Source organism: Rutilus rutilus (assembly GCF_951802725.1).
Source record: "Rutilus rutilus genome assembly, chromosome: 10".
In the NCBI taxonomy this organism is placed as follows: domain Eukaryota; kingdom Metazoa; phylum Chordata; class Actinopteri; order Cypriniformes; family Leuciscidae; genus Rutilus; species Rutilus rutilus.
This window is the reverse complement of record NC_140215.1, coordinates 1,597,288-1,615,336: the sequence shown is the minus strand read 5'-3', so window position 1 is coordinate 1,615,336 and position 18,049 is coordinate 1,597,288. Positions and strand designations below refer to the sequence as shown.

The 18,049-nt window shown below is 37.0% G+C and overlaps 1 protein-coding gene across 1 annotated transcript in view; it reads right to left on the bottom strand.

The window, feature by feature from the left end:
• Positions 1-8,203: 8,203 nt before the first annotated feature.
• The window catches only part of LOC311297927 (uncharacterized protein), a 63,312-nt gene continuing 53,466 nt past the window's right edge, over positions 8,204-18,049 (bottom strand). The window contains exons 4-5 of the mRNA XM_084420408.1: positions 9,061-9,387; positions 8,204-8,767 (exon numbers count right to left, since the gene is read on the bottom strand). Of these exons, the coding sequence (XP_084276534.1) occupies positions 8,616-8,767; positions 9,061-9,387 (479 nt within the window). The 3' untranslated portion in view covers positions 8,204-8,615. The remainder of the gene's footprint in view (positions 8,768-9,060; positions 9,388-18,049) is intronic.

The window sequence follows — 18,049 nt, the reverse complement described above, 5'->3', positions numbered from 1 at the left end:
AAATAAACTTGTGAAAAGTGTCTAACAGCAACAGTTTGCTTACCATGACAAGAAAGCATCAACCAAAGTTATTGCACATGCAAGCGTTATAGATTCAAGAACAGAGTGGATGAATTGTTCTCATTATGTAATGTTACTGTATGGGAGCATCAGCACAGAGAGTGAATTAAGGGAAGTCAGACACAGACTGGTTGTTTAATGAATGTAAATCATACGCTCACATTGCCAATGAGTTAATTGTGACGAGACAATCAGTCTTGAGTGGGACACACATTGTGTTTCTACAGTCACTCTGTGCTAAAGCTTTACATTTAACTCACGAGGGACATTTAGGCATGATCGACACCAAACCGAATCTTCAAAGTCCTTTTCCAGCTTTATATGTGGCGCACTGCTGAAATTTGGTCAAATATACACTAAATATACAATAAATTACATAAAACATGGAGAGACTCTTGAACATTTATTGATAAAGACAAATATATATGGCAAATGGACAGCAGTAATGTGAGAGATGTGTGTCTTAACATTCATGGAACCAAAAATTGTAAACTGGGTTTATAGAGGAGATGCTTTTTGTCTTTTTTTCTTCAAATCAAGCCATGACTACAAACACTAAATATCTTGGATAAAAGGAGAAAAAGTGTTTTATATGAATCAACAACTAAATAAAGAAAAAAGAGAGAGAGGTTTACTTAAATAAGAGTTGTGCCGAATTATGTGACCAGAACCATAATGCAACCCTGCAGGGTTATGGTTAGGATTGGGATTAGAATTAGCAATACAGCGTTCAACTAGAGTCACAGAATTCAGCACAACACCTGAACTCAAGCTTGATCTCACAGTAAAATCAGAGTTTAATTATATTTTTATGTATGAGAATAAGTGAATGTTAATCCTCTCTGAGTAATTTAACCAGTGATTTATAAAACGGTACAAGAACAGAAACAACTGAAGTGATATAAACACATTTGAAACTCACATACACAACACAAAATACACAACAAAACTACTTTCAGAAACATTTTCTTCATCGGTTCACTGGAAAGCGCTTAAAATGTCTGAAAACACTGAAACGCGACTGAACTGTGATTATTTATCTGGTTATGTGTGAATCCTCCCCCAGTTTACTCTGACGTCCGTAAACATCACGGAAATCAACAAGCTTTTTCTGATCTTACATTTTCAAACTCAAAACCAGGAACAAGCAAAGTTCAGGCGATCAGAAAACGGGTCGTCTGAAGGAGTTTAAGTCAAAGTTTGAGTCAAAATCAGTGTGAATCAAGTAGAAATACACAGGCTTGGTAATGTGTCTCCGTCCGCACTATAGCATTTTCCAAAAGCCTGAAAATACTTAAATCATCTCGATGTTTATGTGTAAAACTTAATAAACGTTCACGGAGACTTTCTGGTACCCAAGTCACAATCAAAATCATCATTCTATGTGTAGCCGGTCGATTAAGACATTTGAGCTTAATTGTATATTTTTTTGATGTAATTTGGGAATTTAATTTGATAGTCGTGTACCTCAGTATATGCTAGGGCTATCTTCATACTAATTCCCTCGTGGTATATTTGCATGCAATCAGTCTGTGTTTGTGCAAAAAAATAACTTTATTATACACACAGTAGTTCAACAATCAGATTTTGATGCACTTAAGAGTTTACAGCTCATTTGCATTTCTGTGAGTTTACAGCATATCTGTATGTTAACTTAGGGACTGTTCGTTTTTATTTAAGGGGCTACCGGAGGAGTTTTGAGATCTGTAGTCATAATAGACTTGACCCTCCCTTCGCCAGCAATAAATTTTTCTATGACCCTTCAAAATGATTGTGAAAAAAGGCATGACCCTCCCCGATAATTTATTGATTACTTCTGTACTGATTTGCGCTTGACAAAGATGATCAGATAGCCACTGTTTTTTTACAACCATGACAAACGACGCCCGTTTCACACACACTCCATACGTGAAAACGTGAATACGTCTATTAAAGAGTGTATATGTGTACAAAGAGAATTGCAATGCTGACACAACTTTTTTTAAATAAAAGTTGCTGATAACTTCTGGATTTGAAATAAAAATAGTGAGTATGTGTGTGTGGTAGACTGGGTACAGTTGAGACATAGGTACAGTTGAGACACCTTAAATAACTTGCGTTCGCAGCAAGCACAAGTTGTGATTTTTGCTGTGCACATGCGTATTAGTGTCCTCTTTGATTGTGGGAAATTTGAACAATGGACGCATCTCCGATCCGAAGATATCGGGAAAAGTTTTTTTTCTAAAGTAGGACGTTCACTTCACCATGCACTCTCCACAATGAATAGACATAGGCTACTATCCCTATATGACTGTTAAACGTAACTGGTATCACCACAAACGTTATTCTGTGCCCTAAAAACTGGCATATTTCATGGTATTGTGTCATGCAAGGTAATTGCAAAATCTAGAGAAATATGCGAGGTGGCCAGCGGGGGATAGTTGAGACACACGTGTATCAACTGTACCCCCGATAGAGTTCTATTAGGAAACACACTGTTTAGTTGTTCAGTGTTATGATAACAGGTTAAACGTCGTAATTAGCCAACATAGGACGCAAATGAAAATAAAATTTGATATTTGTGATATTTAAACTGTGTATTATTAATAACTATTGTTTCATATCTTGTTCCTGCTTTATAAATTTTAACCAGTGCTAATTTAAATAAAATTAATGAATATAAATGGTTGAATAAACGTAAATGTTGCCCAATTGTTATTTTCTTTATTTGTCTTTATTTTTCATATTTATAATGAATGGTTAGTTACCTTTACATCATTAGAAATGGGTGTCTCAACTGTACCATGCACTGTCTCAACTGTACCACATATGGGTACAGTTGAGACAAGGTTGAGACAAAAAGCACCTTATTTTCATGAGCTAATTGTGGAAAATATAAACTACTTCTGGGTATTATTGATTGATAATATCTTAGTCGATAAGCTAAAAAAAATGTCATGTGGAAATTCACTTCTTTTCAGTATCTATTTTTGTGTGAAAAATCAAAACGCAAAAAGTGTCTCAACTGTACCCAGTCTACCCTACAGCCGTGGTTTACGCACTGCAAACGCAGCATATGTGAAAGCACTATAGCGTGAGCTGCTCCTGCACCGCATACACACTGCACACGGAGTCGGCCTATGTGTGAAACAGGCGTTAACCTCTGCTTTCATCACACTCCACTGTTATGGTGCCATTTCAGTAGATTTACTCACTAACATTGTTGTGGAAACATAATAAGCATGGAAACTCGACGTACATTCACATCACATTAATGCAGCTGTAGAGTTACACTCACAGGACAATGCACTTATTCGCAATCACAAAAGTTCATTATTTGCTTGTGCTTTAAAGCTTTGTTAAACATTTCATTGGCGTTCTGTTCTGACATGAAGCACATTTTCTGAGCGTGTACACCCGCGGCTCGCGCACGCACTGTCAAACAGCGCCAAACATGATTTGTGTTGGGTCAGACCCATCTGATAGCGATGGGGGGCCGAGACTCGAGAGAGCTACATGGAAAAATATGCACAAAACAAGCCACTTTGAACTAGACTAAAAAAAGTTGGATGACCCTCACCTCAACAAAGAATAAAAATACATTACCCTCCCCTATTTTCCTCCGGTGGTCCATTCCATACTGTTTTCTGTGTGTGCTGTCCTGTTATGTGGGGTAATTCAACACCTTTATTTACACGTTAAATACTATATATCACTTCTCCTTTCAGCGTTCTCGCTCAGACTCATGGTGTATGCGGACGGGGAAGCAGAGGAATGAGAGAGTAGGCCTTCTGATGTCTATATACTAATCTTGCCTCACTACTCTGTTTAAGGTGAATATATTCCTCATGTCCATCATCCCATTCATTGTGTGGTCGTGTTTCCATGGTGTCCGGAGGTTACCACTTGAAGTCTGCTACACATGTTTGGCTCAATACACAAATCATGTTTTGCTGTTTACTCACGCCGCTCCTTCTAGTGGTTTTTGCAAGATATGGTGGTTTCTTTCTCATTTGCTCTTCTAGTTCAACTGGCTTTAGGCTATTTTTGAAATATTATTAAATATGCATATCTTTAATGTTACATCATCTATCATTTCTTGTCCAACTTCACAATCTGTACACTCTTCTGTATTTTCCTGATGACAGGCAGACGAGCTGGAAACCATGAGAGAATAGAGATAAATGAAGATGAATGAAGATATTCAAGATGACGAGGAAGAAGGAACCAAAACTGATCTAAGGTAAAGCATGTGAAGGAATAAATAATCACAGCTAACATTGCTTTACCTTGCCGGTTTAACATTTATATGGTTTTGAAAACTAAATGTTGCAACACTTGGGCCAAAGTTAGTGTTGTAATAACAAGAGGAAACAACTAGACAGCGGTTTAGGTTTGTGGATATGTTGAAACTCATGACTTGTGTAACAAGCTGAAGGATCAAGAAAGAGGGAAGTATAACAGAGGAGAGGAATTGCACACATGAAGAACCAATCATAATAGAGAACATTAATGTAATGGATCATGTCACTAGCCGCATTTCCATTACAGATTTGCACAAAACTTTTGCGATATTTTCTAAATGTCGATAAAAAACTTTTGCGAAATGACGACATTTCCATTAACCGATGTTATGCGACTGAAACGTAATTTTTTTTCTCTCGCCATGAGTCATTCCAACAATTATGGCAACATATATCCCAGCCGCCGCACTAGCCATTATTTTTAATGGAAGGAGACGTATGCGTGTTATTCAAGCATTAATGGCAAGGAAAGACTCTTATACTGGGAGCGGCACATATGAGGAGTTTCTGGTGTTTCTCCCTCATATCTGCTTTCAGGTCTTGATTGTGGCATTTATTAGTGGTTTAGAATCCAGTATTTCCCTAATTCTTTAGTCTTTTATGAGTTTAATAAAGAACTGTCTCGTCTTCTGTCCATACACCGCATCATCTAGGTCAGGTGACCTGTTGTAAATGCGCAAAAACTGTTTCCATTGCAGTTTTGCGGGAATATTCCTTTTTCAAACTGCCTGAAAAACCACCTCATGAGAGCGTAAATTAATTCATTTTTGATATATGGGAGTTTTTGCGAAATTGGCGTGTTTCCATTGGCCGTATTTTCAATTCGCAATTCCAATTTGTGCAGTTTGAAGGGGAATGGAAACGCGGCTACTGTCATACACTTATTCTTCAGTATATAATCTGTTGTTCTCTTTTTGTCGTGGGATTCTCTCTGAAATTGGTCGAGATCCTCCCGGCCGTGATTAAAGTATATATAAAGGCATTGTTAGTTTGATGATTGTAGACACCTGATGATAATGAGCAGAATCACTGGATTGAGGAAAGAGAAACACCAGAGGGGTTATTCCAGAAAGCAGGTTATGTGATAAACCCGGGTATGTTTAAACTCCTTTTCTCCTCCTGCTCACAGGCACTGTGTCACAGGTCGGGATGGGCCGAACCAGACTACACCCACCCCTAGACCAAGAACACTTTGAGGAGCGTGCCAGAGACGAGACCAGAGACGGAGGATAAAAGTAACAATTTTATTGAGAGTAAAATAATTTATAATCCTAATCTAAAAGTCTTCTTCTCTCCCTCGCCCAGGGAGGATCCCAGGCGGGGCAAGCAGACACACCCTTCCCCACGGGCGGCGATTCCCAGTGAGGAGTGCTGGACAGGTAAGTATTGGACAGGTGAGTTCCTCACAGGTGGGTAGATGATCCAAGTTTCCTTTCCTCTTGCACGTGAGGGGAACAGTTCCCAGCAGTCGATAATGGACAGGTAAGTATCTTACGGTAAGTAGGTTGTCGACGTTCCTTCTCCCAGGCTGGTATCAGGTGCACGGTGGGGGGTAATGGACAGGTGAGTTCTCCGATGAGCGGATGGTCAAAGCTTCCTCTCCTCTTTCACGTAGGGGACAGTTCACAGCAGTCGATGATGGGCAGGTAAGTATCTTACGGTAAGTAGGTCGACCGAGCTCCTTCTTCCACGCTGGTATCAGGTTCACAATAGGAGGAGGTGAAACAGGTGAGTTCTCCGATGAACGGATGGTCAAAGCTTCCTCTCCTCTTTCACGTAGGGGACAGTTCACAGCAGTCGATGATGGACAGATAAGTATCTCACGGTAAGTAGGTCGACCAGGCTCCTTCTACACCAAGGGCAATTACAACGGTAAGAAGTGGACAGGTAGACTGCAGCAGGTCCTCCGTAAACACCATACGAGACTTCCCCTAGGGCAGGAGGGGGCAAGCTCAGGAGCGGTGCACAACTCTCACGGGTGTCTTGGACGGGTGAGTACTTCGCACCCTACAGATGAACTTCAGGGCTGTAGCGGACTCACGGTCACAGGTAGAATGGCTCACGTGTGTCGCAAGAAAGACAGGGACTTCACACCGTACCGATGGCTTCAGGGCTGTAGCGAACTCACGGTCACAGACCAAGCTGGGCTTTAGTCACAGCCTGAACTGGGCTTTCTCTAGGACGGACAGAATCATAACTTCACACAGCAATATAATGTTCTCACAGGTGTCGTGGGGAAGACAGGAACTTCACACCGTACAGGTGGGCTTCAAAGCTGTAGTGAACTCACAGTCACAGACTGAAAGGCATTGTTTGGAAACCTCACAGCAAAATCCCCGGTGTTAAATGAACACCACTCAGTGTTCATATGGGAATCGAGTTAATTAGATTTTTAAGTTATTAACTGAATGATGATTGTTTAATGATTGTAGACACCTGATGATAATGAGCAGAATCACTGAAGGAAAGAGAAACACCAGAGGGGATATTCCAGAAAGCAGGTTATGTGATAAACCCGGGTATGTTTAAACTCTTGTTCTCCTCCTGCTCACAGGCACTGTATGCGAAATATAGATACAAGAGAATTGAGGATGTATTTTAGAAGACTAAAACAACAAGATTTGATCCTTTAATGTACATTATTCGGTACATTAATACATAATGTATATGTGGTTTGTTTCAGAAAATCTTGCAAAGGTACATAAAAAAAAAAAATATATATATTATATATATATATATATTTATATATTAGTGGTAAAGGCAGAATTACCTTAAAGCTACACTGTGTAATTTAAGTTGATTCTTAGCAAAAAACACTGTTCGTTCACAATTATATGTGCTCATTAGTGTGTAATTACTTCCACTAGCTAATCAAGTATTCTCGTAAGCGTAGAATCTGCCATTCAGAACACATACGAGTGAGTCGCTCTAATGGCGGTAGCCATGTTACGCCTCCATCTTGAAAATACATCAGCCAAAGAGGGACATACCTGGAAATTCAAGCTTCGCCTTTCACGCTTTTACACTCAGTGGCACCGTGACGAATGCAAGGGGGAGATTACTCACATGCCGGCAGATTTGAAAGCCTGTAGAAGATGGAGGATCAAGCCTCTCGAGTCGCCAAGGAACCGAAAGAGAGAATATTGAAAAGTCAATATTGGAGTGGCTTTTCCCAGATGGAAAGAGCTCATGAGGAGCAAGGATTTTTAAAAGGGATGTCGAAGTTACCTGCTTTCTTCTCAACAGGTAATTCAGCCTATTTGTGTAAATTCAAAGATTTTATAGTTGCTTGGCTAACTACAGCATGGTTGTGCATAACACTAGAACGACGTTTAGGATACCTTTCCTCGCATCAATGATGGAAAAGGATTGTTTACCTTGTAACATAAATCTGAGTAATGGTACCAATATAACGAAAACATAAAACGATTATTAGTTTTAGATAGAGGTCATAACCTACATGTTAACTGACTAAATAACTAAATGCAGTTGGTAATAGTTTTAAAGTAACCTCATCACTTGAAGGAACACTCATGGATGAAGTCGAACTGGAAGCTCACCAGTTAATCTTGGAATAATACGTCCAACGTAGGAGTTAAAACGCCTCGGAATGAGAGGGGCTAGAAAGCAATATTCAGTTGGTAGTCATAAACAATAGCTAGATCACCGCTAGATGGGAGAAAATCCTACACAGTGTAGCTTTAACAATAATCTAAACATTTAGAAATGTTTAAAATAATGTAAAGTGCTAGAATTGTTAAAATACATAGGGTTAGTATTCCTGCGCTCAACATAATAAATCTAATAAAACAAGGAGAGACTCTTGAACCTCAGACTGAAAAAATCTTTATTGACAAAGGCAAACAAATCCAGATGACAGATGAACAGCAGTAGTAAAGTGAGATCTGTGTCTTTGAGAGAAATGTGTCGTGTTTAGTCAGTAAAAGAGCTTCAGTATTAGAGACGTATGATCTGAACAATAATAACAATACAAAACATGTGAGACTTTAAGTGTGATTGGAAGTTATTTTTAAATATCCCAATCAAAATGAATTACTAGATCAGTAAAAAAAATCGGTATTTACAATGACAAACACTTTGAGCACTAATGAGTTAATGAGAAAATATGTTGCTGTTTGTTCTCAAATTATGTTCTAGGGTGGAAATAAGCCTCCTGAAAATAAACATACAGTAAATGCCAGCATATAAAGCCATTACAAATAAATGAAGATTAATAAATGGCAAAAAATAGTAATATGAGAAATGACACCATTAGGTTTCTGATGTGTGAATATGTGCTTGATCTCGTTCAGCTCTTCTGGATCTGATGTCATAAACCAGAATAATGACAGTAGCCACGCCCACCAGAGCAGAGAGGACCAATCGGATCACAGCTTCAGTAGGACCACAACAGTGGACAGAGTCTGAGGAATAAAAGCATCAAACTGAGATCAGATCAGTTCATAAACGCTAATATCAGGAACAGGCAGACAAGCTGGAAAACATGAGAGAGAGAAAAGATAAATACAAACAAATCTAATCAACAATCTTATTTTTGGTTATTTTTGGTTGAGTCAGTGTTTATATGATCTATTATCTCAAACTATAAAATGATTCAACAATTAATAAATATGTAAATAACATAAGAATATTATGAATATTATAATATGTTAAAAACAAGAATATTTGAAGGACATGAGAAATGATCTCTACTCACCAGAGACAGAAACTCTGAAAGCTTTTAATGAGAAACCTTCTGAAAACCAACCCTCTCTCATACTTTTGATCTGTAGTTGATAATCTCCAGCATGTTCAGTTGTGATGTTTGTGATGGTCAGAGATCCAGTTTGATTGTCCAGCTTCAGTCTGTCTCTAAATCTCCCAAGATAATCATCATATACAGTGATTCTGTCGGCCGTTACATTAATTTCAGCTATTAAAGTGTTTTCATTTCCAAACATCCACCGAATCCATTCATAATCCTTTATTTCAGTGAGATCAGAGTTTACAGTGAGTGATTCTCCCTCCTTCACTGATATTTCAACTGTATCAACAAACAGAAACAGAGTTTGTATCAGAGATATTGATATTTAAATTTCAAATGAACAATATCATAAGAAAACAGAAAAGAAACAAATAGTGTTTAGATTAATTTTGTTTTATTTGATTAAAAAATTAAATGGTAAAACAAATATTTAACCTACCAAAGACAGCGAGGACACATTTCATCGAACGTTTAGAACCATGTAGTTGATAAACTCCAGCATGTTCAGTTGTGATGTTTGTGATGGTCAGAGATCCAGTTTGATCGTCCAGCTTCAGTCTGTCTCTGAATCTCCCATCAAGAACATCATCATATACAGCGATTCTTTCGGCCCAAGTAACAATATCAGCTATTAAAGAGTTTTCATCTCCATCTTCAAAGCTCCACTCAATCCAGTCATAAAACTTTATTTCAGTGAGATCAGTGTTTAGAGTGAATGATTCTCCCTCCTTCACTGACACTGACGTCACTGATCCTGATACCAAGAACACACACAGAACACACACAACCAGGGTTTGTCAGATTAATACTGTGAAATCGCTTAATAATGTTTTACTAAATAATTGAAATGTCAGTTTGAAATAAACAATATCATAAAACAAAAAGAAACAAAATGGTGAATTAATTAATTTAAATTTGTTCATTAAAAACAGGTGTTTAACCTCACCAATGAAACCAATATTGATCTTTCTCTTTCTCACACCGTTGATCTGTAGAGAATAAGATCCAGTCTCTTCAGTGATGTTTGTGATGGTCAGAGATCCAGTTTGATTGTTCAGCTTCAGTCTGTCTCTGAATCTCCCATCAAGAACATCATCATATACAGCGATTCTGTCGGCCCGTTTATTGATTTCAGCTATTAAAGTGTCTTCATCTCCAAACCTCCACTGAATCACATCATCATCCTTTATTTCAGTAAGATCAGAGTTTAGAGTGAATGAATCTCCCTCCATCATATTCTTCAATTCATCTTCATCACCAAACACACCATCTTCATCTCCATCACCAAACACACCTGAAGAACAGAGTTTTTCACAGATTAAAGCTTTAAAATCACTTGATGTTGGTTTGAAGCTTCACTGAAATACTTTTAATCATTTAAATGTGATGTTAATAATATTCTGCAGCAATACAAAGACAAAAGTTGACAAGTGAAATAGAGTAGAAATAGATTTATATATGGAACAAAAACTAAATAAAAAACACTTTTACTTTAATGTTGTAACAAGTTATAGGTTGAATTTACTGTTGCTGTATAAACTCATGCTGTGGTTCTTTTCTGTCTTTAGTAGATTTCTTAAACGTTATTGTGGATTAACTAACATATTGTGGATTGATTATGAAATCGAATAAAGACACAGAAAAGAAGCACAGTGTGTGCAAACTGGTATATCCATATATCTTTAGTACACTGTTAGACTTTTTATCGTATTTTTGTGGTAACTTACTGGCAGCACTATTGCCAGTAAGTTACTGTAAGTTCCCCTTTACAGTAGCTTACCTGTAAATGTGTTTTACGGTATGATGCCCTTACCACAATTTAATTTTACAGTAAGATGCCCTTACCGCGATTTAATTTTACAGTAAGATGCCCTTACCGCGATTTCATTTTACAGTAATATGACCTTACCGTGATTTCATTTTACAGTAAGATGCCCTTACCGCAATTTAATTTTACAGTATGATTCCCTTACCGCAATTTCATTTTACAGTATGATTCCCTTACTGCAATTTCATTTTACAGTAAGATGCCCTTACCGTGATTTCATTTTACAATACAATACCCTTACCGTGATTTCATTTTACAATACAATATCCTTACTGTAGCTTATTTTTACAGTCTATTACAGTCATTTTATTGTAATTTATTTTACAATATTTTAATATTTATATTTTACATTAATGCTATTGAATTTAACAAATTCCAAAAAAAAGTGACTTGAGTCCATGTACATCAGCATATTGTTTGTGCTTTTGTGCTTTTTTGTCAAACAAAATATTTTATTTTAAACAAACCCTCTAATAAGTAAAACAAAACTAAGTTACAAAACAAAACAAAACAAAAAACAACAAAAATTCACAATAAAAATACACTTCAAAACAGTTCAAAGCTTCCTCTCCTCCAATCACAGCGATAAACGATCATTGGCGTCAGGTGGCATCAATTCCTTCCTGCATATGGGAAGTAGAGAGAGAAACAGGGAGAAAGGGGAAAATAAATAAATAAAGAAAGAAAGAAAACAAAACAAAACAAAACAATTACATCCTTGGAGTAACACACTCAGACAGCAATTTCTACAGATTGTAGCACCAGCACCAGATTTGGTAGCACCGCACATGTGATATGAATTTTACATGTTTTGTCTCTAAGAAATGCACAGGTCACCATTGACTTCCATAGTATTTAATTTTTTCATACTATGGAAGTCAAAGGACTATTTGGTTACCAACATTGTTCAAAATGTCATCTTTTATGTTCAACAGAATAAATAAATTCATTCAGGTTTGGAACAACATAAGAGTGAGTAAATTACAGAATTTTTATTTCTGGGCGAATCTCTTTAAAGCTTTCTCTTCTTTTTGGCAAAGGAATTACACGATTCTCATAAAAAATTTGGGAAGATTGTCGAGTTTTTTAAATGCACATAATAGACAATAAGTAAGTGTACACTATGCAACTATCGCTTTACATTTCCCTATAAAAATAGCAGAACAGTGATCCTTTCACCTAATTATTCTCACCTTTCTCCCTCTGTCTCCACCTTTCTCTTTAAAAGGTTATATTATTTGCTTTTCTATTGGTGTGTAGTTCACAGTTATATTTTTACCTCAATTTAATTTCTTAACAGAGCTTTTTCTTTAAATATTACTTGTACTTCTCCTTATGGAGATTTAGTAGTCCACTGCCACCTATTATCCCAAGAGTGCCAGTCGAATCAACAAGTCCACTTGTCCAGAGCACTTACTACTCAGCTTTGTAGAGGTTTGGGGGAATAGTAAAGCTATCGGGTCAAGAGCAGTGAGTGATTCTCTTGGGCCTTTGTTGTTTGATTGCAATGGCAAACAGCAGCAGTATACTGTGTATAGGCTACTGTCACTTTAAGACTGAATGCACAGATCCAATATAATTACTGACCTATTATTTACGTTCACTTAAGACATGACCTACTGTGGACTATTCAATTTCTGGGCTTATGTGAATACTAGTCAAGTCATGCATTTTGACACACAAGGGTGTGTATTTGATCGGTAAAAGCACAGAACTGAAATGGGTGCTTGAGTGCTGACAGACTGTGTGCTCACTCTTCGAGTGAGTGTGCACAAAGTGCTGCCTGTCAGTATGCGAGTGCTAAATTCAGATATCGTGCATGGTTTATTGCAATTTTAATAACTTACACACATTTTGGCATTTTGCCTTTTTCTCATTTACCCACATTTCTTTATCGCTCAAACGCATCAGTAACTTTAAGCAGTCATAACACGCAATGCATTGACATGGATTTAACATTTCAGAAAGCAACAAGTGCAAATAAAATGTTAATCTTCTCTGTGGTGACTGTTTGGTTGCATTTTAAGACCTTTGAAACCTGGATTTAAAGGCAGGGTAGGTAGGAATGGTCTAAAAAACTTCTTTTTCAAATTTGTTTAAACTTTATGTACATATCAATACATAATTAAAATGTAAGTACTCTGAAAAAGAAAGTATAAAAATCGAGTGTCTGTAGACCTCTCACGACTGTTTTAAAGACAGTTCATTATTTCCATTCACTCCACCCCCTCCCTTCTGGGCTCCTTCCAAAGCCACGCCCCCAAAACACATGAACGCGCGACTCCAACCGCTGAGCTGAAGACGCATTATTTACCTGAGACAAGCAGAGAGGAAGGAGCGCAGTGCATGTAGTGACATCATGTCAGAATCACATGTAATAAAAAAATCTAACGCTAATTGCTTATGAATATAAACAAATAAGATGTATTTTAGTACTCACTATCAAGCTAGCATATTGATATTGGTCAATTTAAAATATATATTTTTTGATTTGCTAACGAGCTAGTTATATAAGCTAAAAACAGGTTGCATTGATACACTTTTTTCCATTACCATCAGTTACATTGTGATGAAGATGAATTTCGTGTAAGATTCATAACATATATGGTGTTCTGCATGTAGGGATGTGGGAGATATTGACAAAAATGAATATCTCGATATTTTTTTCCAATATCTAGATATCGATATTCAGGCGATATTTTTGCCATCCTTCAAAGAAATGTGAGCAAACTGGCAAAGAAGGTCCAGTTGGTCTTTTGACTTGCTGCATTTGACCTATATTATTGTAGGCTATAGAAAAAACAATAAAGGAGCTAACTAAACATAATCTGTGGCAGCCCCTACTTCACTTACAAAAAAAAAAAAAAAAAAACTTAACTAGGCACTTCTTGCAACAGTGATTATTAAATCAAACAACAATATTGTTGATGATCAATTCAAAGTAAAAAAAAAAAAAAGACATTTTCAAAACGGTATAAATCCATTCATTTTTCCCCCCAAAACGCTATAAATCCATCTTTTTTTTTTTCTTCTAAATTTATGGTTTGTCTTTTTAAAAAAGTTTTTGTCTTTTATTTTTTGTGTTTGCATTTATGAGGAAAAAACAATATTACTTGACAGTTCTCCATTATGGACGCGAGCGCTCTGAAAGCTGCACTAAGACTTTCAAACTTTAACAGAGACCTCAAAACAGAAAGCACAAAGCCTTTCTTTAAAACGAATTTCGTTTTGTATTAATTGTATCTTAATTTTAATTATTTATTTTTTTCATTAATTCATTAATATTTTCATTCCTGGATTAAATACATAAAGTAAATATAGGCTATCAATCACAACATAAGGTGCTTGAACTGGAGATTATATCATCGTGAACCGAAACGTAGCCTCGCCTCACAGGCCTAAAAAATGTGAAATATATTTACAGAAATCTGGTTCTAAACAAAACCATCCAAAACAAAATAAAACTATGTAGCCTAATAAATGTGCATTTCTCCGGTGCATGCGTTCACTAGCCTACTGCGAAGATCGCGAGTCAATATATCGTCAACTTCATCTTTGCAGCCGACACAGAAGTTAATAAACAATTAAAATGTCTTATTGCAATATTTTACACATTCATAATCATTACTTTTGCTGGTTCTTTGAGGCAGCTTTTTAGGTTTATGGCGTTTTGGAAAAGAGCTCTTCACGTACAAACACCGTTTCACCAAGGCACAGCAGCACTTCAGCACATAAGAACAAAAAGAGAAAAAGCACAGACTTACTAATTACGAAACTTTGATGTGGTTGAACAGGTGAAACTGTCACAAATTCCTCTGCAACTCAAACCTTCTCAGTACGAGTTATGAAGGAAGAGAACAGCATTACAGTTTTCAGCGCGTCCTCCTCTGATTGCTGTGTTGTGACTGGAAAAGTGCGTGCAGGAGCACATGCGCAAAACGTAGGTTTGTAAAATGTCCTTTTGTAAAATAAAAATAATTTTAGGGCGAAGCAGGAGGTCGTGCAAGAGGCCGTGGCGTGCAACTAGGTCCGAGGAAGTAGAGGCTGAGGACGGGGTGGTCTACGCCGATATTGACACGTTTTATTTCTTTGTTTATCCAAAGACTTTTTGTTCATTACCTTTTCTTGTACTGTCTTCTTTTTTTGCCTTGTTTGCCTTCGCTAACTGCATATGCCGGTAATGTGAATTTTGATTGCTCTTTCTCTGCCATTGTTTTGCTATTCCTAGGTTCCGTGCCTCTCGAATTCCTCAAATCAAACGTGCGCGCGCAAGTGGGCAGATCCCGTGGCAAAAGGGTGGTTGCCATGGTTGCGAGAGACTGACAGTCGCCTAAGCCAATCCTTTGATTCGTCCCGAATCGAAATAATGAGCTGTGTTTAATACAGATTAAACGGTCTTAATTATGTATTGATATATATAGAAAGTTTTAACAAATTTGGATCTTTTATTTTTATAAAGTCCTACCTACCCTGCCTTTAAGACATTTTAACGCTGATTAAGGCCTTATCTTTTCATTAACAAATTTAAGACATGAAGACTTTTAAAGGATCCACGATCCAAATATTTAATGGAACTGCAAAGATTGTGTACTGGTGTTTGGTGTTTGACTGATTGTGGTGGCCTGTCTGGGCCAAATTTTTGTCCCAGTCCAGCCCTGCATTAGAAACTTACCTAATTTGCAGTCTTCCATTCAAATTCCGTGAGCCTCTGCAGGAATGTTGCTACCCGGGAGTTGATGGCGGCAACTTTTCTCTGCACAGTTCCTCCTGTCTTTCGGCTTGTACCGACTTTGGCTGTGCACTTTGTGCCCTCTTCAGGGCTGATCCTGACAAAGAATCTTAAAACAAACACAGGTCATGTTCATATTAAAACATACAGTAGTCATCTTTAAAAGCGGCCCTGTGCATTAATCGATTTTAAAGCATGACATGGAGGCAAAGAACCACCCAAAACAAAATGACCCGAAATCATTTAATGCACAACTAGCCATGGATAATCCTGCTTATACCATGGTCATTTGCCAGCACTGACAACTTAAAACTGTTGTTGCTGTTTGCAGTAAGTTTGACCGGATATTTGACCGGAAGGGACAAATTGACGGTTACTTTCGACAGTTACGTTAGATCCAGCATTCTGCCCACTTTAAATCATACACAGAGATAAAGTAGTGCGTAACATTTTATTCAAGTAATAAATGAATGGAATAGGTATTGTTTTTGATAACAAAAAAGTTTGTATTGTAATTAACAAGGTTATGACACCAAAATTTTAGATACCAGTGAAGTTCTCGATTACAATTTCGATACCACAATTAAAACTACTACCTAATATAAATTTCAAAGATAATTAAAACCAAGCAAACAGTCATTAAAAAAAGAACAAATAATTAAACTACAGGCAATAACACATAAATATATACAATAGAACAAAGATACAAATTAAACAATGCTTTTAAGGGTTTTCAGGTAGGTCAATCAGTAGTTCTCAAGTCCAGAAATTAAATAAAGTAATCAAATGTAAAATAACACTGCAAATTATCTTCAATGTACAAATTAAATAAAGGTTAATCCTTATTAAAGTTACAAAAACATTATTCAGTGAAGAGCAGTGAGTGATTTTTTTTTTTTTTTTGTATTTTGTAGTTTGATTGACAATTACAAACACAGACAGCAGCAGGAATATTAGGCTGGTGTCACTTTAAGAGCGTGGATGCACGGATCCAATATAATGATACACATGCATTCTTTCTCTACTGTTTACTTAAGCCATAACCGACTATGTTTACATTTTAATCTCCTTTTTGCATTTTAAGATAAATTTCTGTGAATTTGTCCGTTTAAGTGCAGGGAGACATGAAAGAGAATTCCTTTTATTATTTGCACGCTGTCTGAGACGCGCAGCTGTGTGCACTTTGGATGAGCGCACACAAAACTTCTCACACAGCGCACAAGTTCTCTTTTTCTTGAATGCTTAAATTGTCAAGGCTTGAAAACGCATGCAAATTATACATTTTTATGACCATGCAACACTTCAACTGTCTGGAATGTCTTTGATGCTGAATTAAATGAAATAAAATGTTAGGCTGCATAGATTAAGTCAGCCAGAACCGGGCCTTACTTTAGCTGGAACAATAACTTTTTATATAGTTGCTGTAAACCAAAACAGTATCTGTCCTTTGACTTTCCTATTTTCACTGTAAAGCTGCTTTGAAACAATCTGTATTGACTTGACTTGGATGACAGGGTCTTCGCCGTAAATAACACGATAACATCTAGTGGGGAAGACTAGTAATAAGATTAACATCAATCAGATATTGGGACCTATTTTAACAGTCTAAGCGCATGGTCTTAAGTGCAGCAGGTGCACTTAGGGCGTGTCCGAATCCTCTTTTTCTAGTTTAACGACAGGAAAAATGGTCTTCGCCAGGAGCATGGTCTAAAAGCGTTGTCCTATTCTCTATTCTCTTAATGAGTCATGGGTGTGCTTTGGGCATAATGTGCAGTTATAAATCAATCAGAGTTTCATCTCCCATTCCATTTTTGCCATAGACCAGGTATTAATTGGTCAATGGTGCAGTCTGTTTCAGTTGTCTAAAAATAGCAACGCGCCAACAATGCGACTGAACACACCTTGTTTTCAGACCAGCACGCCCATCGGCGCACAAATGGGCGCAAATGCATTTGCTGCCATTTAAACAACGTAGCGCAGGACGTGAAAATGATTACTGCGTTGGGCTGAAACTAGCAAAAAACACTTGCATTGCGCCGTGTGTATGATGGGGCCCAAAAGGTTCAATGTTTGCAGAAATGAATACTGGAAAAATATAGATATGTGGCTTTTGACAGTCGATATCGAATTGACCACAATTGGTAAAAAAAAAAAAAAAAAATTTTTTTTTTGCCCAGCCCTAAGACAGACCATGGTATTTTTTATATATATATATATGAAATTATTTGGTTACCAACATTCTTCAAAATATCTTCTTTTTGTATTACACAAAAGAAAGTCATACTGGTTTGGAATGACATGGGGTGTGAATAAATGATATACATGAATTTTAATTTTGGGTTAACTAATCCTTTAAGTTTTTTGTGGTGAATTACTCACCTCTG